This window comes from Delphinus delphis, chromosome 1, assembly GCF_949987515.2.
Source record: "Delphinus delphis chromosome 1, mDelDel1.2, whole genome shotgun sequence".
Classification (NCBI taxonomy): domain Eukaryota; kingdom Metazoa; phylum Chordata; class Mammalia; order Artiodactyla; family Delphinidae; genus Delphinus; species Delphinus delphis.
Genome location: NC_082683.1, coordinates 168708683 through 168735595, shown reverse-complemented (window position 1 = coordinate 168735595; position 26913 = coordinate 168708683). Strand labels below are relative to the sequence as shown.

At 36.4% G+C, this 26913-nt stretch overlaps 1 protein-coding gene across 7 annotated transcripts in view; it reads right to left on the bottom strand.

Moving 5' to 3' along the window:
* GPATCH2 (G-patch domain containing 2) overlaps positions 1-26913 on the bottom strand; it is a 179290-nt gene that overhangs the window by 56989 nt on the left and 95388 nt on the right. For 3 of the 7 annotated variants that reach the window (XM_059998339.1, XM_059998330.1, XM_059998348.1), the window contains exons 6-8: positions 21428-21495; positions 11132-11171; positions 4461-4531 (exon numbers count right to left, since the gene is read on the bottom strand). In XM_059998339.1, the coding sequence (XP_059854322.1) occupies positions 4461-4531; positions 11132-11171; positions 21428-21495 (179 nt within the window). Of the gene's footprint in view, positions 1-4460; positions 4532-7740; positions 7806-11131; positions 11172-14199; positions 14691-20720; positions 21066-21427; positions 21496-26913 lie in introns of those variants that run through there. The other 4 variants (XR_011246282.1, XR_011246283.1, XM_069540123.1 and 1 more) reach the window with 4 other exon arrangements.

The following is a 26913-nucleotide window of genomic DNA, read 5'->3' as shown; positions in this document are numbered from 1 at the left end:
CCTGTACTTCTTTTAGCCAATACTTATTATGCTAATCAAATTCTTTTGACTTGTTTGTTCTAACATTTCTGCTTCTGTTGGAGTCTGTAATCCAATATATATATATTTTTAAAAGTAAATTATTTATTTATTTATTTATGGCCGTGTTGGGTCTTCGTTGCTGCACACAGGCTTTCTCTAGTTGCGGCGAGCAGGGGCTACTCTTCGTCGCGGTGCACGGGCTTCTCACTGCGGTGGCTTCTCTTGTTATGGAGCACGGGCTCTAGGCGTGTGGGCTTCAGTAGTTGTGGCACGTGGGTAGTTGCTCCGTGGCATGTGGGATGTTCCCGGACCAGGGATTGAACCCGTGTCCCCTGTGTTGGTAGGTGGATTCTTAACCACTACACCACCATGGAAGTCCTATATATATTGATATATATATATTTCTTGAAAAGGCTGTTCTCCTCAAATGCCTTATTATCTGATTCTACCAGGCAATGCTATGGGGAAAGGCCAGTCTTCTCTGTCTGCCCAAAGCAGTTCAGCAATTGGAGGTGAATGAACCTGACTTAAGAGTATAGAGGCCTGGGCACCAGAAAACCACAATCATCACACCCCTCTCTATAAAATAACTCCTCTGTCAGAAAAACGCTCCCTTTCCTCACTCTCAGGAAAAGGCGAACTGTAATCCTCCAGCTCTGTGGTTTGTAGGGGGCAGAGTGAAGACCAGATAATTTGTCATCCAGTCCCATCAAGCTTTCCCAGCTCCTCACAAATACAGCGCTGTGAGCTGCCCTGACTTTATCCTTAAAAAACACTTGGACCAGAGATCTGAGTCTTTCTGTAAGGGACAGATGTCATTTGTCCCAAGGCCATGGCCAATGACAAGCTAGTATAGAAAAGAACTCCAAAGGTTCTCCTCACATCTCATTCTCCCTTACCCAGGCTGAACTGCCTCTTGCTTCAGGTCAAAGCACACAAGCACACCTGTGTGCCCCCATCTCACAAGCACAAGTTCAAAATAGCACACCCCTTCCCTTAATACCGGGGACTTCTTGTAGTTTTCTGCTTATTTGCTCTTTCTAAATTCCTCCTGGGTTGACCCTGGAGGAGAGAAGCCATCTTCTTATAGTTTAGAATCAGTAATCTTATAGTTCAGAATCTTGACTGCAACAGCAACTGAGACCAAATTTCTAATATACAACTTGCAAGTAGTACAGTTTTCTTAATTACCGTCTAACTGCAACTCACAAGTTTAGATATTATCACTATGACTTTTTGGACACGAGTTATTTTAAAATGTATTTTTAACTCCAAACTTTAAAAAAATTATTTTTGTCAATGATTTCTCTTAATCACATTCAAATTAAAGGATATGATCTTTATGATACATATTCATTAAAATTTGTTGATAGTAGCTTTGGCCTGGTAAGTGGTCAATTTTTGTAAATATTACGTGTCTTTGAGAAGAATGTGTTTTTGTTAATAGTTTGGGTGAAAAGGTTTATATAATATCATTAAGTTTGTTAATTTTCTGTTATGCAAATTTTATGATGGCTTAAACTATCAATAACATGAATGCTGTATTGAAGTGGGAGCACCATGATAGTGGGTTAGTGAGTTTCTCCATTCACTGCTATTAATATTTGCTTTATATATTTTTCTGAGTCTATTTTAATGAATGTACACAATAGTAAAATTATTAACTTTTTGGTAAGTTGAATCTTTTGTCATTAAATTATGTGTTTCTTAAGCTTGTTAAGGCTTTTGTTCTTAAGTGAGTTTGTCTGGTAGGAGAGTCTCTTTTATAGTATATCTGGTATATGCTGTCCCATCCTTTAGTTTTCCACCTTTCTTTGTCATTATTTCAGGTATGTCTCTTATAAAGAACATATAGTTGGATTTTAAAAGAAAAACTAAATCTGCTTAGTTTTGCTTTGAACTGACAAATTTAATCCATAAATATTTATTGTAATTACTGACACATGGACTTGACTCAATTATCTAACTTTTTTTTTCTGTGTTCCATTTTGTCTATGCCTTTTTCCCCCCTTTGTTGACTTTTTAAATGGATTTTTTGAGGTCATTTATTCCATTCAACCCCACGCCCGCCAACTGGCTTGGAATTTACATACTCTATTTCTTTTGACTTAGTAGTTATTTTTGATATTTTACCATGAATACTTAATACAGTCTTATCAAGTAGCAATCTCTTAACTGACCAATGAAGTAAACACCCCAAACAATTCAAGGACCTTAGATTGGACTTGAACTGTAATCATCAACACTGCCAATTTAACATGCTGTTATTTTCCACTATCTTAGATTGTCTTTTGAAAAGTCCTATGAATTACATATTATAACTGTCAACTTATATAAACAATGGTTGTTTAAACTTACTGAAATCTTTAACAGCTTATTGGCTTAGTATTCATTTTTTCATCTTAGACTTTCCTGGGGAGATCCTTTTCTTGAAATACATCCTTAGAAAGTCTTCTAGCAAAGGTCTGTTGGTAGTAAACTTCCTTAGTTTTTGAAAATCTTAAACTGTTTTTACTTCATCTTCATATATGAAAGATGTTTTTCTAGGCACATAGCTCTATGCTGACAATGTATTTTCACCCAGTACTCTGAAGACTTGTCCACTGTTTTCTGGTTTCACTGTCAGTACTCAGAAATCTGATGAGGTACAGCTGTCATTCCTTTGTAGTAATTCATCCTTTATCTCTGGATTCTTTTAAGATCTTCTCTTTGTTTTTGGTGTACTACAGTGTACTACTAGGTATGGATTTCTTTCTATTTATTCTAGTTGGTATTCACTGTGCTTTCTGTACTTGTATCTATAGATTTATAACTTTCACCCATTTAGGGAATCCTTAGCCAACATCTCTTCAGCATCATGTTTTTTTCAGCCTTTCTATACCCTCCATCAAAGCCTCTAAGCTTAAATGTATCTTAGATCTTTCCTGGGTCTCTTAACCACTCTTTCATTTTTCCATCTCCTTGTATTTTTATGCTGCATTCTGGCCTACTTCTTCAGCTGTACCTCCATTTCACAATCACACTTCTCATTTTTAACAATTATATGCTTTTGATTCAATTCTGCTTGAACAATTCTAATAGCGATCTGTTGCCTGCTTATTTTATTTCTATAAATGTGGCATTTCTAATTATTTATAACCTGTATAAAATTTATATAATCCATACTTTATAATTTCAGGATCTGACATCCTTAGGGGTAACTATATTAGTTTTATGTTGACTATCACTGATGGTCAACTTATTATGTTTGACAATTTTTGATTGTCTAAATTAGACATGCTAGATAGGATTTATGTTAGCTTCTGCAGATACCTAGTGTGTTCTCAGTTGGGGTTAGTCTGTACAACATGGTACTTGGAAGCTACATTGCTTGCTTGGGAGTGTTAAACACAGTGGCCAGCACACTAACTACGGGAGGCCAGGAGATGCAAAGGCAGCTGCCGAGGTCGGTTATCTTGTTAAAAATTGAGCAAGTGTAAATCACAGGGCAGTAGTTCTGATCAATATTCTGATAGCCATTTTTACCTAAGTAAAAATGAGGTCTTCAGAAACACCACATGCAAAATTTGGAAATACGCTGTCTAAAACAATAAACTGGGGCAAATTTTTTTTTATTAAAGAAAAAATATAACATCGACTCAGCAATATAAAATGAGTAAGAACACAGAAGCACTTTAAAAAAAGAGTATATTTTCTATATACTTATTTATATATCATTAGAGATAAATATACATGTTGCTGTCTCATAAAGCCTAAGTACCATTTAAGTTTTGGGGAAAAGATTAATTCTCTTTTTTTAAAATTAAAAAATAAACTAATTATTCTAAATCTTGATCTAAAATTCATTAGTTATGGGTGGCAGAGATTTTCTTTTCTTCTAAAAATGCACTCTTATATAGAGAATGGACTTGAGGACACAGGGAGGGGGAAGGGTAAGCTGGGACGAAGTGAGAGAGTGGCATGGACATATATCCACTACCAAATGTAAAACAGAGGGCTAGTGGGAAGCAGCCGCATAGTACAGGGAGATCAGCTCAGTGCTTTGTGTCCACCTAGAGGGGTGGGATAGGGAGGGTGGGAGGGAGGGAGACGCAAGAGGGAGGGGATATGGGGATGTATGTATATGTATAGCTGATTCACTGTGTTATACAGCAGAAACTAACATACCATTGTAAAGCAATGATACACCAATAAAGATGTTAAAAAAAAAAGTACTCTTTATTTTTCATCAGCTTAAAAAAGTACAAATAGAACGGTATCTTTCTATTCATTACTAGTAATCCTGAAATAGATTCTAATAAACAATATATAAAATATTTTAAGCTGGCACTCCAGAGCCAAAGGCATCCCAGCTATAACTCACCATATTCGTATTGGTATGGAAAAAAAAAACCACACGATTTAATGATCAGAGTAAAAAGCGATTTTAAGTTGCTTACCTGCTGGCTGTTTTCACAGAACAGTTTTTCTTGTGTCCTCTTTCAGCTCGGTTGTCTCTCAGAAGCTGATGCTGTCCAAAGTGTTAAAACAAAGTTGTAGAAACAAAAATATTTCCATTATATTATTTTGTAAGTAGAGAAGTATTCTTCTCGTTCAGAGGGACACTATTTGTTCACTTGCATTACTTTTTTTCTTTTTGTTTTTTTACTGGTTTTTCTTAAAACGAAGACAACTACTTTTGCTAGAGATGCCACTGACACACTTATAAAAATGTTGCTAAGAGCTGCCAGTGCTTGCCTGACAGCTTACACTGCTCTTATAGTCACTTAATATACAGCCTAGAGCTGGAGGTCTAGGACTCACTTCTAATTCTGGTTCTCTGGAGTGGTCCTGGTAAAAGTAATGCAACCTCTCTTACCAATGCTTCTACCAGTGCATTCAGCTACGAATTTTTCGAGGCTTTGTCACCTACGATGACATAAAAGATCTAATCTTACTTTCTCTGTATTTACTGGCCTAACATGGTAAAGAAACATTTAAAACATTCTTTTTCAAAGAAATTATTGGCTTGGAAATATATAATTAGAAAAAAAATACAGATTTGACTGCCTCCTCAAAATGCCTCACCATACACTTCCCTTCACACTTGCTTTAGCCTAACTAATTGGAAAGAAAAAAACCCAAGTAGTCAATACTTTTTGCTGTGTGTACTCTCAAACTGTAGCTTATCTTATTTATGCAGAAATGTGATTATATGCAAGACTGGGCTAATAAGAAGTTGTACAGCATATTAGAAATTAACCTTAATAAAAATAGAAATCTTAGGAGTAATAGTGCAGGAAAGATCTGGGTTCGAATCCCAGCTATACCAGTAACTAACAAGTCACTAGGTTTTAAAAACAGGTCTACCATTTATAAGCTGTGTAACGTCTCTAAGTCTCAGTTTCCACCTGGAAAATTGAGCTAACAATAATATCTACCTGTAAGGGTGCTGTGAGTGTTAAATAAGATAAATCATGTCAAACGCTTAGCACTATGACCAGAGTATAAAAAGTGCCGGGTAAATGGTTCAAATGCTACAATTATAATTAATGAGCCTGGTTGTCAGTGGTTATTGTCTGACCAATATCAGTAACTTCTAAAGAAATAACTGCTTTGAACTATTTAATGACATCATTTAGAATCAATTACTAGCCACATTTGGCCATCCTTGAGAAGGAAAATAACTTAATTAGATCACAAAGAACATTGTTAGATCATTATTTCAGGAATGTCTTAACTAAATAAGACTACGTTATATTTCTCTTAAATATCTGCTTCTTTCCATCCCCACTACCAACATCCCAGTCCAGGCCATCATTTTCCCTCACCTACAACAGCCTCTCCAAAGGCCTCCCTGCCTCCAGCCTCACTCCCATTTAATCCATTCTCCACACTGCAGGCAATAATTCTAAAACTAGATCTGATTACATTATTCTCTTCAGATAAACCCCCAAATCTTGTACAAGGCTCTCATGGCCCTTCATAATTTGATTATATTTCTAAACTCATAATTTATTATGCTTCCTCCTACCCCCCAATCTAAGCTCCTTATTTCTTTTTTTTTTTTTTTTTTTTTTGCGGTACACGGGCCTCTCACTGTTGTGGCCTCTCCCGTTGTGGAGCACAGGCTCCGGACGCGCAGGCTCAGCAGCCATGGCTCATGGGCCTAGCCTCTCCACAGCATGTGGGATCTTCCCGGACCGGGGCATGAACCCGTGTCCCCTGCATCGTCAGGCGGACTCTCAACCACCGCGCCACCAGGGAAGCCCTAAGCTCCTTATTTCTAAATGATAAATCCCAGCTATTCTGAACTTTTCAGTTTGGAGCATGTACCATATTCTTGCTCACCTTTGGCCCTTTGTTTTAGTTATTCAATCTGCCTGCATCTCCAAGGTCCAGCACAGTGCCTGGAACATTTTTAGTGTTCAATAAATATTTGTTGAATGAATGAGTGAATGAATGAATGAGATAAAGAAATAGGGAATGAGATATAGTATCTGATATGTAGATGAAGCCATACCTAATTATTACTACTTATAGAAAATAGCAACAATTTATCTTTAAGTCCATTAATCTGAAAGTGTTTCAATGTAGAAACACTTCGTACCATGAAAGCTAATTTGCTTCTGAAAAAAAAAATTAATTACTTTGGCATTTCTAATTCTAGTGCCTTTGTAAAAAAACATATACAAACCAACATTTGTGACACAGATAGCTAGAGGTGACATGGTAAAATCTCTACCTCCACCTTCAATTAATAGTAGTAGTTAACTAACTTTTCTAATTGTTAGATAAGACGGATACGTGAACACTATTCCTGATATTTGTGTTAAAACAGTTTAAACAAAGAACTCAAAAAATCCCAAACATATGTTCTTAAATAAGAAAAGAATTCTACAGTTTAGTTTTTTAAAAAGGCAACTATAATAACCAAAGTAAATGTTAGGCTATACCTACTAGGTCTGGTTAGTTCTCAGGGAGGCCACCATCTGGATGAACTAAAATGAGATAGCAACTTCTGTGAACTCTAAGGTTAGAGCTCCTTCTATTAGATTCACATGAGAATTTTCCTCAAATTTACAGTTCCTCAAATTTATAGTTTTGATGGGCTTTGTATATAAAAAATTTATAGTTTTCTTCCTCAAATTTATAGTTTTGATGGGCTTTGTATATAAAAAGAGACAAATATTGGAATTATTTAATATAATGCATCTATATTAAAAAGTCGTCACAAAATTATCTCATTTTATCAATAAAATTATAAGTCTGGGTGTATCTTTGCAAATTTAAAATCAAGCTCAGAGAGAAAAATACAGACTCAGATCTCTGGGTCATGAATTTAACAGGTTAATATGGGAACCTAGATCTTTTAAGGGGTGAAAATGAAAAAATTAATCCAGAGTGTTATTTGAATAGAAAACATACATTTGTATTTGAAAGTTTCCCAACACGTGTCTGCTCTGCCCCAACGAACAAAAAAAGGGTGGCAGGGGGTAGGAGGAGCATCAGATCAGGAATTCATGATAAAAGACACAAGAGTCCTGGAGCTCTGCTCTGATAAGCAAGAGTAGCTCATCAGGTTTTGAAAGATTCTTCACTTCTCTTACTGCTAACTTTTCCTGTTTCCTTGGACTCCTATCAGTGTCACAAGTGAGGTCAGTTTTCAGGGCTCTGACTCAACACCATCAACTCCGATTAATAACAGAACTTCTGAATATGGTGCGAAGTGCTTCTTACCTTCTGACTCTCAGATTGCTGGACTTAGGCCAAACGGAGAGACAATTCCCTTATTAGTGAGTGACCTGCAGATGTATATTAAAAAATGACTCACATAAGAATGACATGAACATTCATAAACACAAAACCTAGGACAATGTGAGGTTTACAAAAGGTATGCAATTTTAAAATCTGCTGAATGAAACCAGGAAGAGAAATGTTCCAAGTGGATCATGGTTGCTCCTGTGACAGAAAGGGAGCTGAGAATTTCTGTGGCTATTCATGCTACTTTTAAAAGATTATTTTGTGCGTGTCACGTTCCTAGCACAAGAGGAAAAAGCAAAGAGCAGAATACTTATTCCACGGCAATCCTATCTTTACCACCTGATATTCAGAAGGCATTCAAGCTCAAGACTGTTTCTGATTAGCAGCCACTTTTCAGGTAACTCCTCAAATGTCTACAAAAGAATTTCAAGTCTCTCCACACTTGGCCTTTCACAGGGTCCTCACCTTAAAAGGAGTACTAAGTAATCTCTAAACAATGACCTGTGGCTCCTTAAGATACTAGTAAACTCAGTCAAAAATATCACACCATTAGATATTCAAGGAGGAAAATCCTCAGAATTAAAAAAGACACACACACAAAATGAGGCTTCCTGCAGCTGCTTCTGTCTCCTTACTTCTACTACTGAACCACCTTTCAATTTTCTCTTTTGTGGCCTCTGTGGTGCCCTCTCTGTGGTTTTCTCAAACATTTACCAACATCCTGTAGTTACTGCTTTCCTGCCCCAGATTTTACCCACCTCAGAGGAAAAGCTATGCTGTCTATATAAATACCTCTTTTTGTAGAAATAAAGAGTACCTGAGAGATAACGGCTGATGGACAACAGTGATTTACTGAATGTGTGATAAAGAAACGCTGAGTATGCATGATGTAAATGGAAATGGGACTTTGCACTAAAGAACAGAAAGGGGAATCATAAGGTGGGGAAAGCAGTGAGGGGTGGGATTTCAAAAGTGGGGTTAATATTATCATTTCTTTAGGTTGGTAAGTTGGTATGGGAAAAATAAAAGGTGTTCATGCATGCTAATAGTCATTCATTCAACAATATATTGAAGGATTTTATACTTTTTCATGGTCTTGCATTTTATCTTGCATTTTATTTAGGTCCTACCTTGGACCTAGGTTTAGCCAATAGCTTACTGTGCTAAAGTTAGGTCTAAGTTGAATAAGAAAATTTTATCCCTCAAAACATGAGTAGTTTGCATGTGTATTTGTATACGCACGTATATGTGCAACTGTTCCTCATTATTCATGGGTTCTGTACTTGCAAATTCACCTATTTGCTAAAATTTATTTGTGACACCAAAATCAATATGTCTGGTGCTTTAGCAGTCATTGGCAGACATGCACAGAGTGACAGAAATTTGAGTCCCCTGTAGCGCATGTTTTCAGCTGAGGTCTGACAAGGTGATGTCTGTCTTCTTGTTTCAGCTTTCATACTGTAAACAAGTGTCTTTTTCGAGGTCCGTTCAGTGCTATGTTTTTTTGCATTTTTTTCTTGCTCTCATCTTCATTGTTTAAAATAGCCTCCTAGTATTGTGCTGAACTGCTGTCTAGTGTTCCCCAGTGCACGAAGGTTGTGATGGGCTTTATAGAGAAAATATGTGCATTAGACAAGCTCCCTTCAGGAATAAGTTATAGTGCTGCTGGCCATGAGTTCAGTGTTAATGAATCAATAATATGTATTAAATGAGGTGTCTTTAAACAGAAACACACATCAAATAAGGATATGTATGGATTAGTTAATGAAAATGTTGTGACCAGAGATTCTCAGGAACCTAACCTTGTATTTTTCCTGGGAGCGATTTTTCAGTATTTGCTACGTTCATTAGTATTCTTATCAACCTCATAGAACATAGCTATTACAAACAACAAGAATCAACTGTGTTCATTAACTAATAACCTATCTAGTCAAGATAAAAATCTGAAGTGGTATATCAGAGTTTAAGCCAAAAGGCGAATCAAAAATTTGTCTAAAATATTTAAAAATTAAAAAAAAAAAGATTGGTCAACTTTCTTCTCTATATGTTCTTAGCTATTTGTTAATTTTTAATGACAGAAAAAAAGTTTGGCTGGAAGCAGCCAGTTACACTATAATCTAAAGCACAGATTTATAACATTACTTTAGTATTTCTCAAATTCTAGAAGGTGGAAAATGATCTTTACAAAATCGTATTTGGGGATAAACTATACCCTGATGCGACTTACTACTAGAAGCAGAATCTTACTGTGATCATTTTACACAGAGGGTATGAACCATTTGGGAAAGCAGAAAGTCTAAGTTTTACATTCTGAACAAACACACTACGGATGCAACGTAGCCTAGTTAATTTCCAAAACTTTAGAAATAACGGTATATATTCTATTATTGTGAGAAATATATTTAAAGGTGCAAATTGCTCTCATGGAAAAAGGCCAAGTTTACAAAAAATCATTAAACTGAATTCACATATTTTTCTTTAATTAGATTCATGTGTGTTAAGAAATATAGTATAGCTTATAATGAAGTATTTGGCACTTTGCTGTTATAAGAAAAGGGAACTATGGTATGTGCAACCAACTCTGGACCTGCCGCCCAGCTTAAGACATAAGACATCACCAATACATAAAATAATGTTACCAATTACCATTACTAAGCACAATCTCCTCTTTACCGACCTACCTGCCTACCCCTCAGAAGAAATGATCCGTGTGGATTTGAGGCTTTTCATTCGCATATATTTAAAGGTATTTCTTACATATCATACTATTGACCCACTTAAAAAATAACTCTTAGAATCCATAATGAAAAAAAAGGCTTAACAAGGATGCAAAGCCTAAAACATATATGCTTTACAACTTATCAAAATTTTAAGCCCTAAATTACCTTATCACGCTGCAGAGAGAGAACTAACACATTCAACAAAGAAGATAGACTACTTATTTTATATGTAAAGTTAACCAAAATGAATGTCAAGTTCTTGCTAAGTCAACTCATCGTTGTGCTGCCATGAAACTAATAAAAAATTAAAAAAAAAACTCACTTAGAAATATAACGTACGCTTGTAAGAAACCATTATCACCTTCAAGACTTCAAAAATAAAAATATTCTCTTGCTGGCTGATCTTGTTTAATACAAAGCAATTTTTTCAAGCATATGTACTATTTTGGTACCTTAACTTTGCGAAAAACATATGTGAACGGTGAAGTCCTACAAACTAGTGATGTATCAGCACCGGCACAATGAACTCCTTTTAAAATAACCTGGGACTTTATCCTTTCTCATAAAACTGATCTGCTACCTTGAAGGGAGATAGTTAAATATTTGAAAGACTGAGTAACTTCCTTTTGGATTAGAATGTTCCTTACCTGGCCATGCTCTGTCCTAGCCCCAGGGCTAAACCAATGGCTGCAGAGGAAAGAGAAAAGGAGTTAGCAGGAAACTCACTAAAAGCACATGCTCTCACGTGATCAGTCTGCATGTGCTGTAAGAAATGTATACGCCACCAGCAACAGAGCCTTAAAATATGCTGTATTTTAATGGATATTTCATGTAATCCTAGACTTACACCAATTTTGACAGAAATGTAAAAGTGCTCATAACCCAGTAATTTTCAGTTTCATAAGCAAACTCAGCTAGAATTACATTTCCATTTAATTATGTTAACATAAACTGCTGGGACGGTATTCATTTTATGAATCGATTCTGGTTATAAAATCTACAAATGCTATCACTTACCACAACTTAATTACAGCATCATTACAACAAATGATGACCTTTTGATTGCTGGAGTTTTAAAAAACATTAAAAATACAAGAATGTTATATCCTCTGGCTGTGTCCCGAGCAACAGTCACACAAGGCCCTTGATGTGAATTCTAAAGCATCAGCTGAAGGCCGGCCCCTTGATCCCATTCCTTCCGTGGGATTCTGGATTCTGGCTGAGAACAAATTCAACAACAACACTGGAGATACATAAGTCATGGCACAGTTGAAACGATCCGTTCTTGCACTGTGCCTCACCCTGCCTGGCCCACCCCATACTGTTCCAGCTGCAACTTGGGCTTCTAATAGTCTACCTGGTGATACCTTTTCAATAGGAGTTATCATTAGCTGTGTGCCCAGTCATCTGGCCGGTATTCTGCTTAAAAACTAACTGTAAACATCCAGGAAATCGAGAGAGACATTGTGGGAAATAAGCCAGTAAAAGCCCACAATCATAGGGAATGATACTAATATTATTAATGCTATCTATTTTTTCATCATATTGAGTACAGGTATGTGCCAAGCACTCTTTAGACACATGACATGTATGTATTATTTCCCATCCTCACAAAAACCTTACAAGGTTATTCTCATGTTCCAGCTGCAGGAATGATTGAGGCTCAGATGCTAGGTTAGTTGCCCAAGGTGCTCAGCGCACCATACCACAAAGGACAAAGGGCTCACGTGGAAAGAGCACATTTCCTGGTTCCCTCCAACACTTCTATGTATTCTCCTTTGTGGTACTAAAACCTGGGAATAAACAGCCTCTATATTAATATGCTCTTATTTTGTCTATGCTCTTCCCGGAACATTTCTCAAGCTCATAGACAGTAATGCTCTTTGGCAGGTCAGATTCCATTTTTGCTGTGGGAATGGACACTTACTGCTATTTGTAAATGACATGTGGATTAATCACCAACTAGCAACTAACTATTTACTGCAGTTCCCTGACAACTTGACTGATAAATTTCCCCTCTGCTATGGATTGTACCCTTTTTCTTTAAAGAAAACTATTTTTTAGAAAATCAAATGCATACACACAGTTAAAACAAAATAAATAAACAATAAGTGTTTGTTTCATCTATCCTGACCCCTAAGCTCTGTTCAGAGAAACCACTGCCAACTCTTTCTGCCTTTTCTTTTGGTATTTAATGATGTATTTCTACAGAATATGGTTATACTGATATTTTGCGATTGATTTTAGACATTAATAATTGACTTCCTATTATTGTAAATTTAGCTCTTTTAGAACTCTCAAACCCCTATTTCCAGTTATAACACCATTTTTAATTAATCAGTTGTGAATACAGATATTATGACTACATGAATACTTTGTGCTGCTGAATTTTTCTTTTTGTTTCTCCTAAAGTTGACAGTTAATTTGTTTTTCTTCCTTTGCTATTATTTCTAGGTACTGGTGACCTTTTCCAGAGAAGTGTCCAGGAAGTGGTGTGGGAAGAATCTGGATTATAGTGTCATAGGTGGGTACAGAAGAAGTGGGATGTGAGGAAGTTAAATGGGTATAGTATAATCCACTCCTTCTACAAGTTAGGCTTTCAAAGTATGAGAGGGAGAGAGAACAGAAAAAAATGGAAAAGAAGAGGTTTAAAAATGTAGTATATAATGAAAGAAGTTTTTGGAAGGAAAAAAATGTTCTTTCCAATCACAGACACAGGTGCTGGAATCAGCCTTGGACAGAAGAAAAATCATTTCCTCTAATACTAAGACAAAGGAAAGTGAAAGAAGGTATATTTGGATAAGTTCATCCAAATTTGTGACTAACAGCCTTACTTTGGAAAGTTGAAGAAAAGGTCAAATTCTTGGGGTTAGTGGGGAGATGGGCAGCTTATAACAGGGGCTTGGTGACAAGACATAGAATAGCTTTGGGGGACACATAAAATGTTACGGAAGGTCATGCTAAAGCATTGCTGAAAGATCTACTGAAGTTCAAGATTATATATCTGTGTAGCAACAAATCATATAATCTTTTTTTAAATTTTATTTTTAATTTTTTTAACATCTTTATTGGAGTATGATTGCTTTACAATGGTGTGTTAGTTTCTGCTGTATAACAAAGTGAATCAGCTATATGTATACTTATGTCCCCATATCTCTTCCCTCTTGCGTCTCCCTCCCACCCTCCCTATCCCACCCCTCTAGGTGGTCACAAAGCACCGAGCTGATCTCCCTGTGCTATGTGGCTGCTTCCCACTAGCTATCTATTTTACACTTGGTAGTGTATATACGTCCGTGCCACTCTCACTTCGTCCCAGCTTCCCCTTCCCCTCCCCCATGTCCTCAAGTCCATTCTCTAGTAGGTCTGTGTCTTTATTCCTGTCTTACTCCTAGGTTCTTCATGACTTTTTTTTTTTTTAGATTCCATATATATGTGTTAGCATTTGGTATTTGTCTTTCTCTTTCTGACTTACTTCACTCTGTATGATCTTATTCACCAGTGCTCAGCAGAAGAGCAGTGGATGTGGGTAGCTGCACAGACTGATCCAAGATTAGGAGTTTATGGAACAGGACGGTAGGCAGGATTCTAAGAGGACCCCCAGTGATCCACACCCTTGCACAACTTGCTCTCTTTGAACGTAGGAACGACCTGTGAATATGATGGGATAGTCACCCCTACAATTAGGTTGTGTTTTATGGCACAACTGGCTTTAAGAAGGGGAGATTATTCTTGGTGGGCTTAAGCTAAGCGGGTGATTCTTTGAAGGGACTGAACTCTTCCTGGCGAAAGAGATTCACAGTATGAGAGTTTCAACTGGAGAACCCAACATTTATTGAGCTTTACTGAAAGACAGGCAGTGTTCTCGTTTAATCTTTAAAGAATCCCGCAAGATAGGTACTACCCCCATTTTGCAAGTGAAGAAACAGGCTCAGGGAGGTTGAGTGATTTGCCAGAGATTTCATAACAGAGTAGCAGAGCTGGAATTCAAATCTATATATTCAATTCCAAAGCTCATGTTCCTTTTAACTATTATACACATTGTCACCAGTTAGGGTAGCAGAAGTTGAGGCAGAAAAAAAGACTGGCACAGGTGCCTGTCTAACTCACCCCGTTAGGTTTAGATGTTTCCTTGTCTAAGCTTTCAATACCTTTGCACATGTCTCCATTAAAGCAGTTATATTCATATATTGTAGTTGTTTATTTATCCTGATAAAAAAAATTGGAGGTCCTTAAGAAAGAGATACTGATGATAACTGTAGTAACAGAACAGTAGTAGTAGTTGGAAGGAAATGTAGTGGTAGTAATAAAGAAGTAGCAGTAAAAGCACTCCCACAACTGGGTATCTCAGTACATGTTTGATACCTACTGGGAACCGTGGTAACGGTCATATGTAGATTACCTCATTCAAACCTCACACCTTACGGAAGAGTGCTATTGCTATTCAAGGTCACAAAGCTAGCAGGCACTGGTGTCAAGACTGGGACCGAGGCTGTCTGATTCCACACCCTGGATTCTTAACCACCATTCTCTTTCACTGCCTTCAGTTATCGTAATTTGGGGGAGGGGAGTTTTTCCCTTTTGCTCCGTTTTCTTTTTTTCTCTTTTTTAATGGACTCATGGAATGTAAAGGTTACTTAATAACTTTTTAGTGAAAACATGAACAAATCAGGAAATCTAGAGAAAGTGGTGTCCTTGAAATCCAAAGGGTCAAATTTATGTAAAGACAGCAGAGGAAAAAAGGCCGTGAAAGAGGATGAAGTTGTAGAGGCATTTATTTACACTGGAGCCAAGATTCCCAAGGGGACTTATGAGGGAGGGGGCTAACAGTGAAACGCACACCTGGGAGGAGGGGACGCAGAAGAGTCTGAAATTGATCAATTGCCGGGGATGGCTAGACCTAGAGACAGAGCTGGATGGCCTGTCTGTTCTCAAGATTCCGAGGGGCTGCATGTGGTTTCTGGGCTCACTTCTCCCTCTAGGATACAGATGCAGTTTGGGGATGTCTAAGAACTGAGCCTGACACACATTATTGCATTTAATCCTCACCTGCCCTGTTGATAATGGGACTAGCCATCACCTATGGAGCCCTCGCTATAGCGTTCTTTTTAGCAGAGCAATGTGGTCGGTAACTGTGGAGCAGAAGGGAGTTTTTTCTTTTCCTTTTAAGTAAGAAGTAGATAATAAAGCTTTAGGGAACAAGGTTTTTTGAACTAAAATCTCTGCAGACTCAGAGCTCCACACTGATTCCTTCTCACTGTTCCTTAATCCCTTGCCCTCACCCACAGTGCTGAACTACAAGTAGCAGAAATGTACAGGATTTCATGAGAAGTCAAATGATATTACAGCTATGCAAAAGGACAAAACCAACCTCAAAATTCTTAACTGAGGTCTCCTAAAGAAGTACTTTCTAAAAGGAAAGAGCCACAGCAGTTTATAATACAGATTTTGGTTTTTAGAGTTTCTATTTTTTATAGAGTTTCTATTTTTTGACTCAGAAGCATAATTTTATATTAACTTAGTGTGTCCTGTGCACATCATGGTCTAAACTTGTGCTCTCTAATATGGTAGCTACTAGTCATCTATGGCTATTTAAATGAATATTAAAAATTAAGTTCCTCAGTTGCATTAGCCACATTTCAAGTGCCCTAGACATACATGGTTAGCAGCTACCATCATCAGCAGTGCAGATACAGAACATTTCCATTACTGTGAAAAGTTCTATCGGACACCACTAGTTTACAGATTATCACTGAAAATTCGAATGCACTTTGGAAATGGAATATAATCTTCTACACTGAACATCTTCCTTGTGAACCATAACCGCTCTATTGAAGAGACTTGTGAGTATGAAGAAGTATATTACAGAAAGGGGGTGCGTTGAGGAATGGGGAAGTAGAAATGTCTGTTAAACTCCTAACTCAGTATTCTATAATAGGGTTTCATGGATCAAGACATGGGAATAAAAATTAAGGTGAGAGGCTAGCGTATTAAGAAGAAGCCATATGCTAGGTAAGAACTAGATCTTGGCAGCAACTACAACTGAGGATGCCAAAAGGCTAAGGCACATGTGTCAATGTAGAAGACGTTGACAGGGAGCTCCACACGACCTTCAGGACTTAGGATGATACGTGAATTTTGGTATTCTTGGTTCTATCTCTGCCTGTGGTTCTCAAAGTGTTGTCTTCAAAGTGTATTCTGTGCAGCCCTGGGCGGGAGTGAGGACGTCCCTGGAATACTGAACTAGTAGTCACTGTATTCCTCACTGCCATGAACTTGCAGGGGGAAAACAAAAAAGCCAGTTTCACTTAAGAATATTCTTGACCTAGCGGTAAACATTTTTTATTAAATCTCAACTTAAGAAAATTATTCGTGGTGAAATGGGCAGTACACAAAGTGTAAAGCCTTTTATATATATAAAGTATAAAGCCTTTTTTTTTTTTTTTTTTTTTTTTGTGGTACGCGGGCCTCTCACTGTTGTGGCCTCTCCCATTGAGGAGCACAGGCTCCGGACGCGCAGGCTCAGCAGCCATGGCTCACGGGCCTGGCCGCTCTGCGGCATGTGGGATCTTCCCGGACCGGGGCACGAACTCGTGTTCCCTGCATCGGCAGGCAGACTCGCAACCACTGCGCCACCAGGGAAGCCCTTGAAAGTCTTTTATTAGCTATCCTATTATAGCCTTCTGCAACAAAAATGTGTGTGTATATCTATATAACATATATACATATGTATATAAATACACATATAACATTTCCTTAAGGATCTGTGACTATAAAACTAGATTAAATATTTTGAAAAGTTTATAAGTCAGTCAATGCTAATAATAATTGTTAGTTGATAACCATCAGTTACTTAAGGTCTGAAATAGTTTTCATTAGTACTCAACTAAACCAACATAAATACATTTTGACAATACTAAACATAAAAATAAAATTTTATTAGAAAGCTATCATTAACACGTTTTCCCCCCAAATTAGTTCACATATCCATTGATGACTATTACCATTAGCATCAATTCTACTGTTATTTTTAACAATTTGAGTGCTCAGAAACCTTGTTCACACAAATTGACAAATGGAAATAAAAGGAATTTGGTCAGAACCAACACTTGATTATTGAACTCCTTCAGAGTTTTACGCCAAAAAATATCACACACAATGATTTTAAGATTAAGCAGTATTTTTAATAATCTACCAGATGCTGAAAACAAAGAATTAGTAACTACCTAAACTGCATAAAGCTTTGTGACTTAGTCATTTGATTTAATCTGTCAACATCATTATCAGTACTATATGAATGACCCCCTGTTTGGAACCCAAGAGGATTTTACACTACAGGGAAATGTGCCAAGATCAGATCAGAACTGAGAGGGCATCTTTTTTTTCTAAAGTGGAAGAAAGGCAATTTTAAGACTCCCACCTGAGGGTAGGGCCCCCGAAGCACCCAGCTCTGAGACTCAAAGGACTGCAAAGAAAGAAGCAGTTCTTAATGGGCACGTGAGCGCTCTCTGTGGCTGTCCCTCAAGGTTCAGCCCAGAGGGAGCCGGATGTTTGCCTAAAAATGTCCATCTCCCAGTCTTCTCCTGGAAGGCAAAGGTTTGATGGCAAACCTTACAAGCTGCAGCCTGAGGTTCTAGAGTCTAACTGAGGATGCATCTAGGGGCTGGCTGCCATCCTCCTCAGAGTCCAGGGGGCTGGGGGCTTCCCCCGCCTTCTCACTCCTGCTTTCTGGAACAACAAAACCAGGCTGCTATCTTGTACACGTCTGGTGCCCCAGCTTTTGCAGCTGCCACCTGAGGGACAGGCCCTGGATCTCCTGGCTCTGACAGCCAGTGAAGCTTGTTTCTTGAGGAAAGCTGCTTGTACTGTCCTTCCCTCTTCTTCCTGCCTTGAATGCAGACATGATATGTGGAACCATAGGCGCCATCTTGAGACTATGAGGCAGTAAATGTGAAGACATACAAGAAAAAAAGACCAGGAAGATGCTATGTGTTGAAATGTGTCCCCCCCCCCAATCCAAAGATATGTTGGAGTCCTAACCCCTAGTACTGTAAAATGTGACCTTATTTTGAAATAGGGTCTTTACAGAGGTAATCAAGTTAAAATGAGGTCACTAGGGTGGGCCCTAATTCAATTTGACCTTATAAAATGCTATTATATATCTGTATCTGTGTCATTATAAAAAGCAGAAAGTTGGACACAGACACAGACATAGGGCAAAGGCAATGGGAAGATGAAGGCAAGACTGGGGTGATGTAGCAGAAATCAAGGAACAGCAAAGATTGCCAGCAAACCACAAGTGAGGAAGGGGGCAAGGAACAGATTCTCCCTCAGGGCCCTCGGAAGTAACCAACCCTGCTGATACCCTGATCTTGGACTTCCAGTCTTCAGAAATGTGCGACACCCAAAGCACTCTTTAGAAAGAAGAGCAAAGCTTGGAGGTGTCATGCTCCCTGATTTCAAACTATACTACAAAGCTATAGTAATCAAAACAGTACAGTACTGGCACAAAAAAAGATACACAGACCAAGGGGACAGAATAGGGAGCCCAGAAACAAACCCACACTTATACGGGCGATTAATCTATGACAAAGGAGGCAAGAACATACAATGGGGAAAAGACAGCTTCTTCAATAAATGAAACTAATATAATATTGTATGTTACCTATACTTCAATAAAAAGTATTTTAAGAATATAGAAAATTAAAGGGAGAGTGCAAGAATGCAAGAGGAATTTTATTCTGCAATGAAATAAAAGAAAAAGTATGGTAAAAGAAAAGAGCTATGAGACAATACATTTGTTGTTTAAGTCACCCAGTTTGTGATACTTTGTTACTGTAGCTCTAGGACATGAATACAGGTGATGAAGCAGAAAAAGAGAAATAGTCTGGCCCTTGATAATATCCTTAAGCTTAGTAGCAAGCCCTAGAGCCACCTTCCTTCTAACGTCTCGTGTGAGGAAAAGAAAAACCAAACCTTTTGGTCTGAGCTAGCATTAGTTTCATACTCTGTTACTTGCACCTAGTACATCCTGAAAAATATAATAGATGACTTTTCAATCAGTCTTGAATAATAAGTAGGGTTTTGACAGATATGGATAGGAGGAGATGAATGAGCAAAGGCACTGGCTAAAGGGGCCAGTGCAGCAGAGGTTCTATTCAGGGCACAGAGGTAGACAGCTGGACCACTGGTGTTAGGAGGAAGAGATAACGGATAACAAAGTGGAAATGTAACTGGAGCCAGGTTGTAGAAGGTGTTTAACGATATGCTAAGGTTTGTCTACTGTCAAGAGGCAATCAATACTGGAAGTTTTAATAGGAAAATAAAAGGATCAGAACTGAACTTGAATAGTAGAAGTAAGTAGTAGGTACTGAAATAGTGAGAGAGTAGAGACAGAAAGATCCATATAAAAGATAACAGAGCTGTAATTAAAATAATGGAGGAGGATGTGGAAAAGAGGAGGTCAGAATGAGATACTAAAAAAAGTGGACGTAGCAGGTAGGGCGCAAGGTAGTAAAATGACCGTTTTAGTCCCGTGTGTTGAGAGAATTGTAATCAAACACATTGGTATGACTTGGGAAACTCTAAAAACGGTGGCATCTAAGTTCCATCCCCAGAAACTCTTATTTATGGGGAGATGGGTGTGGAAGGGTTGTTGGGATATTACAATGAGGGTCATACCGGCTAATTTCAGAAGCAATACTCAACTGACATTATTGCATTTGTGCTATTTTAAATACAAATTTTTATGTCTTCACTCACTCAACAACTGGCACTGGATTACGATGGTGATAGAGATTGTTTGCCCTCAGGGCATTTACAATCTTTACCAAATGAGAGTTTTGGCTTAAATATAGCTCTAAATCTACTTTCTTGAGTATTTGTTTTCTATCAGAACAGAAAATCGAGACGGAAACATACAAATCTTCTGGTGGTCCTTATGAGATAAAAAATGCTTTATCCATTTTTATTTTTATTTTTTTTCTGTTTGAGTGAAAAAAGAGAGAAGGTCTTTTATGGGATAATGAAACAATGAGTAAGATAAGCTATTAGGAGGGAAGATTGTGATATCATAAGCTATAAAGGTAAATATATAAAAATAATCTATATAGATAATATTTTATATCATATAAATTATACTATATTAATATTTATAAATTAAGCTACATCTGAACAATAATTTCTGCTTTATATTTGATAAAAAGTAGATTTAAAAAATAGAACCTAATGGGTCCTAATATAATTGTTTTCCAGAAAAAATTCACTCAATAATTCATATCGTTCCATACTTTAATGGTCTTTCTCAAGTGCAACCAGCTTCATAGGAGACACATGTATTGAGCCAAAATACACAACTTATTTCAGGTTTTCCAACAAAGATGTATTTAGAGATAGAATTAGCACCTAGAAATTCACCCCATAACTCACCAAGCCACAGCTTTACTTTTTTGGAGTTATCTAGTAAATTAGTCTCTTCCTTTTGTTGCTAAATGCAAATACTTTCTGGTCCCATCACAGCTCATGCTGGACAGGAGAAGAGGGTAGAGAATTCATGAGGAAAAGACTCACTCTTCATCTCAGTACCTTAGAAAGGGTTGTAGAAGGAAGGAAGTGAGGATGGATGAGTCGAAGGAGAGCTTGATGCTACGTAATGTAATGAAAACTTAAACACTTTGAGATAATCTTATATATGACTTTCAGTAACACGTGAATTTCAAATTCTACTACAAGTAAAATAAAAGAATGATTACTTAAAAACTTTTCTTTATATTTCTGTCATGGGTTTCATTTAAATTGTTCTTGGACTACTGTACTTGGTATATGATGTTTACTCTTTTATAAGACAGATTTAAATTGAACCACCTTTACTAGCAATAGCTACCAATTTCCCAAAAGAAAGATACAGAATAGCCCAACAAGATTATACAAATACCATGCATACTCACTCATGGTGATGAGAATCTGGGGAAAAGTGAACCATTCTCTTGTTACTGACTGGGCCAGGAGTGGTCACCTGAAAGGAGATTTAAAACCAAAAACAGGTCACCGTTGAGTGTGTAAAAAGGCAGTGAATAACAGGGATGTTTTCATTTGAGGACATCCACTCTGAAATGGAGAATATAACGATTCTCAAAACCTAAGACACAACTGCATGGACCAAAAGATACTTTAATTCCTGGTAACAATGTGCTATTTGTTTTAGTCTAGCATAGTTCCTCAGCTAGAATTTTAAGACTATTTAAAAAGTACCTTCATAACAGAAAAAAAAAAAATCTTTCTTAAGAACTAGACCACTGACTCTCATTTCCAAATACTGTACAACTGCAAATATATTTAACTGTATATAAAAAAAGGTTTACTTAATTAGATTAGTGTTGAGAAGATGATATTTCCTAGGACCAACATGTTTGTAGTTAACTCCTAAATGTAAATAACATGTATTATAATGCACACATTTTAAATGCATACAAATTAGGGGTTTGGGATTAAACTATACTCACTACTGTATATAAAATAGATAAGCAACAAGGACCTGCTGTATAGCACAGGGCACTATATTCATTATCTTGTAATAACCTAGAATGAAAAAGAATCTGAAAAAGAATATATACATATATATATGTATAACTGAATCACTTTGCTGTATATCTGAAACTAACACAACATTGTAAATCAACTGTGCTTCAGAAAAAATGTATACAAAGACTTAAGTCAAGGAAGTAGTGAGTAGTCCTTTTTATAGTTTTCCCATAAAGTTAGGAATTATTTGTGTATTTACATAGAACAAAATGTAATTTCACTTAAGAGAAAAAATTTTATTCCTTTATTTCTAAATCAAATTAAAAAGCTGAGAAAGAATTCAAGGTTCAACTTTTCTGATATTGCAAGCTATTCCCATTTTTAAAGAAAATGTCACAACTTTCCTATCCTATAGCGGGTTCTCAACGGGAACATAAAAACAGCATGAATCCACTATCACAACTGATGAAACATAAACTGACAGCAAAAGGCTTTACATTATGTTCCGCTGTATTAAAAAAAAAAATCCCTCTGTAATTATAGAAGTGCTACTTAACGTACAGAATCCAAAAAGGCATGATGAGGCAACAAATACCCCTCAGAAGAAACGAACGTTTTCAAAAATGTTATTTTGTCTTGTATCAGTTGGGTAACGTGGATGCCAGCACACACTGAAACTCTAAGAAATGCAAATATTGCAAATGTGCACAGATGATGACATTAATAACCCTATGGTTTGAGCACCACAGGTAAACATGTGGCTCAACTCCAGGACTACATCCTGCATTCATCTCAAAATGAGGTTTTCATGCTATTCCAGTGGGTAACCCTGGAATATAGTAATCCATTTTCTACACAGTGGCTATGAGAAAAGCCGACTGCGCCTATGTCATGCTTTGTTAGAGGTTCATGATCACATTATCTCATGGTGGACCTGACACTTTTATTCAGTTTACAGTATGTTCTATGTACAGGCAACTTATTTCCTTTGCCAGGGCTGCTGACAACCTTTTCCACACTATATTAATCTTGTTTACTGACTTTATCTTGGTACAAATATCAGAAAACTGAACTTTTTATCTCAGAGAAAGAATAAACAAAGTGTTGACAGAAGCAGAAGCTATTTTCAGGGCTAAAATTGCTTGTTTACCTGCAGCTATACTTATGGAAAAATGTTTAAGTCTTGCTCTGGCTTGAAATATGTAATCTGAAATTTAATAAATGAAGGAATTTCACATATACCCATGTGATAAATTGCCTGATGAAAACAATGCAACTGAATACAACAAAACAGAATTTATAACTAATATATACCACAATACAAATGTAAGCTTTCAATCTAGTCAGAAATAATCATACTATGTATTTCTCAGAAATCATATATAGAAACTATAAGCTCAATTCAACTGCTGTAAATAACTCACAAAAGATTTACAATATCAAATGTAGATATTTAAATGACTCTACCTATTCACCTAGTACATGGCCCTTTTTTTAAAAAAAAGAGGTGAATATCCTTCACTGTTATTTCAAGTCAATTTTGGTTTTACTTTTAAAGATATGTAAAGAGGCATAATTTAGAACTTTTTAAATGAAATAAAGAAACACTGAGATCCATCCATGATGATCTTAGGGTCAATGACACTGGCCTGCCTCAGGAGTGAACCATTTTAACAACAGGAATCTTTTGCAACTTTAGTGACTAGACATGCTTACCAAAAATCTGAGGGTGAGATCTTAGTATAGAATTCAGCTTATGGAAATCAGGGCTATACTGGAGTTTCAGTGTTTTTTAAACTTGAAAACATGTATTTAATATGATTGATTATTAGTAGATACTTCAAAGAATTATAAAATGTCAAGAAACATTCTTACAGAATTCTTCCTAAAGATTTATAATTCGGGGTTAATCTTTCTAAAAATGAAATGAAGCAACTTAAAATATCAGGTCAAAGTATTAATTTCTAGTACATGATTAAGTATGGTGATTATTTTATTCTCCAAAAAATATGCCTTCCAGGTATTACAGAAATGTCTTAGAAAGAAATCACAAATTAAAAAAAAATCATAACTCTTTAAATATCCCATAAGATATTCATGTTGTAAAAGTTATTTGTTAGAAAAAGTAGATTTTATTTCAAAAGGTCAGATAAGAAACAGGTATTCTGTTCTTCATGAGAAATAGTATCTCCACAATCCAATTCTTGTTATTTGTTAAAACTCTGGAAACAATCTTTTATATAATTAGCCAATATTTACTGATAAGAATCTTAAACATCACACTATATGCCCTGAATTTTTATGATTCATTTGTTAAATATTACTACGTCAATAGTGACTACAATCCTAAATAAAGTAGGCATATTTCTTTTCAGTATCCATGTTTATTATGCAAATTATTAAATTAAAAAAATAAACTCAAAGTTAGATAGGAATGAATGGTCTCTGGATAGCATAGTGTTTATGTCAACTTCTGGCCTTACTAGATTGTGAAATAAACTATAATGCTAAAAGATCACATGGATCTCAGTTTTTACTATTGTTATTTACAATCAAGTTATCAACCTTAGAAAATCAGAAATGTAGTAGTTACTAGACGAAAACTTAATAACAGCTGTACAAGTACCACTATCAAAATTCATAAGGTCAATAAGTACCAATATAAGGGAAATTGAGCCAAATGATTTCAATGACAAAATATCTTTAGCAGTTTTATTAGATACATTAAAAGAAATTTCTTATTTTTTCTATCACTGACTTATCAACACTGATTTTATGACTTTCCTTCAAAGATAGACAGAACAGTTGGTTTTATACCTCATTTTTACTTTGTTATTATTACCAAACCCACTGCATCTCATCCCATTCTTCTATAATTAGATGGTTGAATGAACTACTTCCCGTATCAGGTAAACTTACCTGAGACACAACGGTCTTATGAGATTAATAATGAGTTTGTTCAACATGAATGATATCCTACTTATGTTCTCAATGAATAAGAGTCCTTCTATAAATTCAGGAGATGTTATGTCTCCATAGAAGCACAAGAAACCATCATCCTTTCTTCTCTGCCTCTAGTAGAGCCATTGTCCTCCAACTTTTCTCTCACTTACAATTATATTTTGCTTTCCAAATGCTATTCTGCTTCAGTGCCTACACTGACAAACACTTAGGGTGGCAGGCTGCCATTCAAAAGAAGGCCTTTCAGTTTTGTGAGAACTGGTCAATCAAATCCGCCCGGCCTCCAGGCTACAGCGAGACATTGTCTGAGCCTCCCTGCCAGTTTGTCAAGACCCAGAAGCTTCCTGCTTCTCTAAGGACCATTATTAATTTGACTCAACTTCTCTGAAGAAAGAAACAAGCCTTTAAAATTTAGAAGGCTCTGCATGAAGGCCCCCCACCCCCGGTACATTCAATAAATGTGTCAGTCAAATATATGTGACAGATACTAAGGAAAACAACTCAACAGCAAGAGGCTTAAAAACAGGACTTTAAACCCTGGGGGTAAGAAGTAAGGAAAGGAAAGCAAAGAGGTGGAAGGAAACTAACTTACTATAGTTGCTAGTCTATACATTATCTTCATTTAAAAACAAGCCCAAGAAAATCATATTCTAAATGTTTTGCAATAGTTGATTTTAATTAATAGTTGTTAAATGAATGTGAATAATGTCTATCTTTTAATCACATACAGAAGAATGAAGAAAGATTCTCCAGAAGTATTTCAAATGAGGGCACCTGAGTTTACATAAGTGTTCTAAAAATTTGGTACAAGATAGTTGGGAGAATGAATAAAATATTTCATTGTGTCACCTATTCTCATATATAATATTACAGAATGGTCACGATTCACAAAAGGCACAATTTATTTGGGGATGGAAAGCATTCAAGAAAATAACATTAGAATTACTTCTAAAACAACATACAAAAAAGTAGAAATTACTTTTCATGCTTTGCAACATGTCGATTTTCTCATTCCAGAGCCATCCATAGCTCCACACTGAAAGCAAAATTAAAACGAATGAGAAATGCATTTGAAGCCCTCTCTAATCTCATCCCTGCTTTCCACTGTGATCCTTCTCTCCAGCTCCTGATGCAGTAGTTGATTGTTCCTTGCTCTAAACCCCAAACTGCTCTGCTTGATACAATTCAACAAATATTTACTAGTTACCTGTTGTGTATATAAAATCATGCTTAAATTGACTATATAATGAGTGGTATATGGTTCCCATTCAGTTGGGTGACTTTAGTTGTATCGTTACATTGATTGTTACATTGATTAGTTATATTGTTACAAATATTACTAATCTTTTTTATATAATGATAAAGTTCTGTGTGAAGGGACCCCTCTAATTCCAAGGTGGGTTTTTTTGTTTGTTTGTTTGTTTTAAAGAAAGAAAGATCAGTAAATAATTCATGTGCTAATGTTTGGGATTTTATAAAATCTAATAACATTACAGAAAGATGTACTAAGTTCTCATCATTATTCATATCTTTAAGTATACCAATATTCATAAACAATCTTGCTCTTATCAGCAGAGCTCACCCTGGTAAGATTTTAGGGGAAAAAACCCTCTTTTTAGGGTCTATGCAGCATCTACTATTCATAGCCTTCATGTTATCTAAATTATATTGTAGTAGATGTAAGACAGTGAGTGAATCTGATGACTTTTACCTGGGTGTCAAGGTTAAAGATTCCACATTATTCCATTATACTTTTACTATGCAATTTTTAACCCTTCTTGGAAGGATGTAAGCATGAACAACCCAACAATAAAAGTGTGATAATGACTACCCATGACACATCAAGAATTAATACAATTTGTAGAAATATTTTTGTGATTAATGATGACACTCCTATTCTTTATCAGTCTTTCCTGCTTATAAGGTAAGTTTTCACAGGCAAGATGGCTAA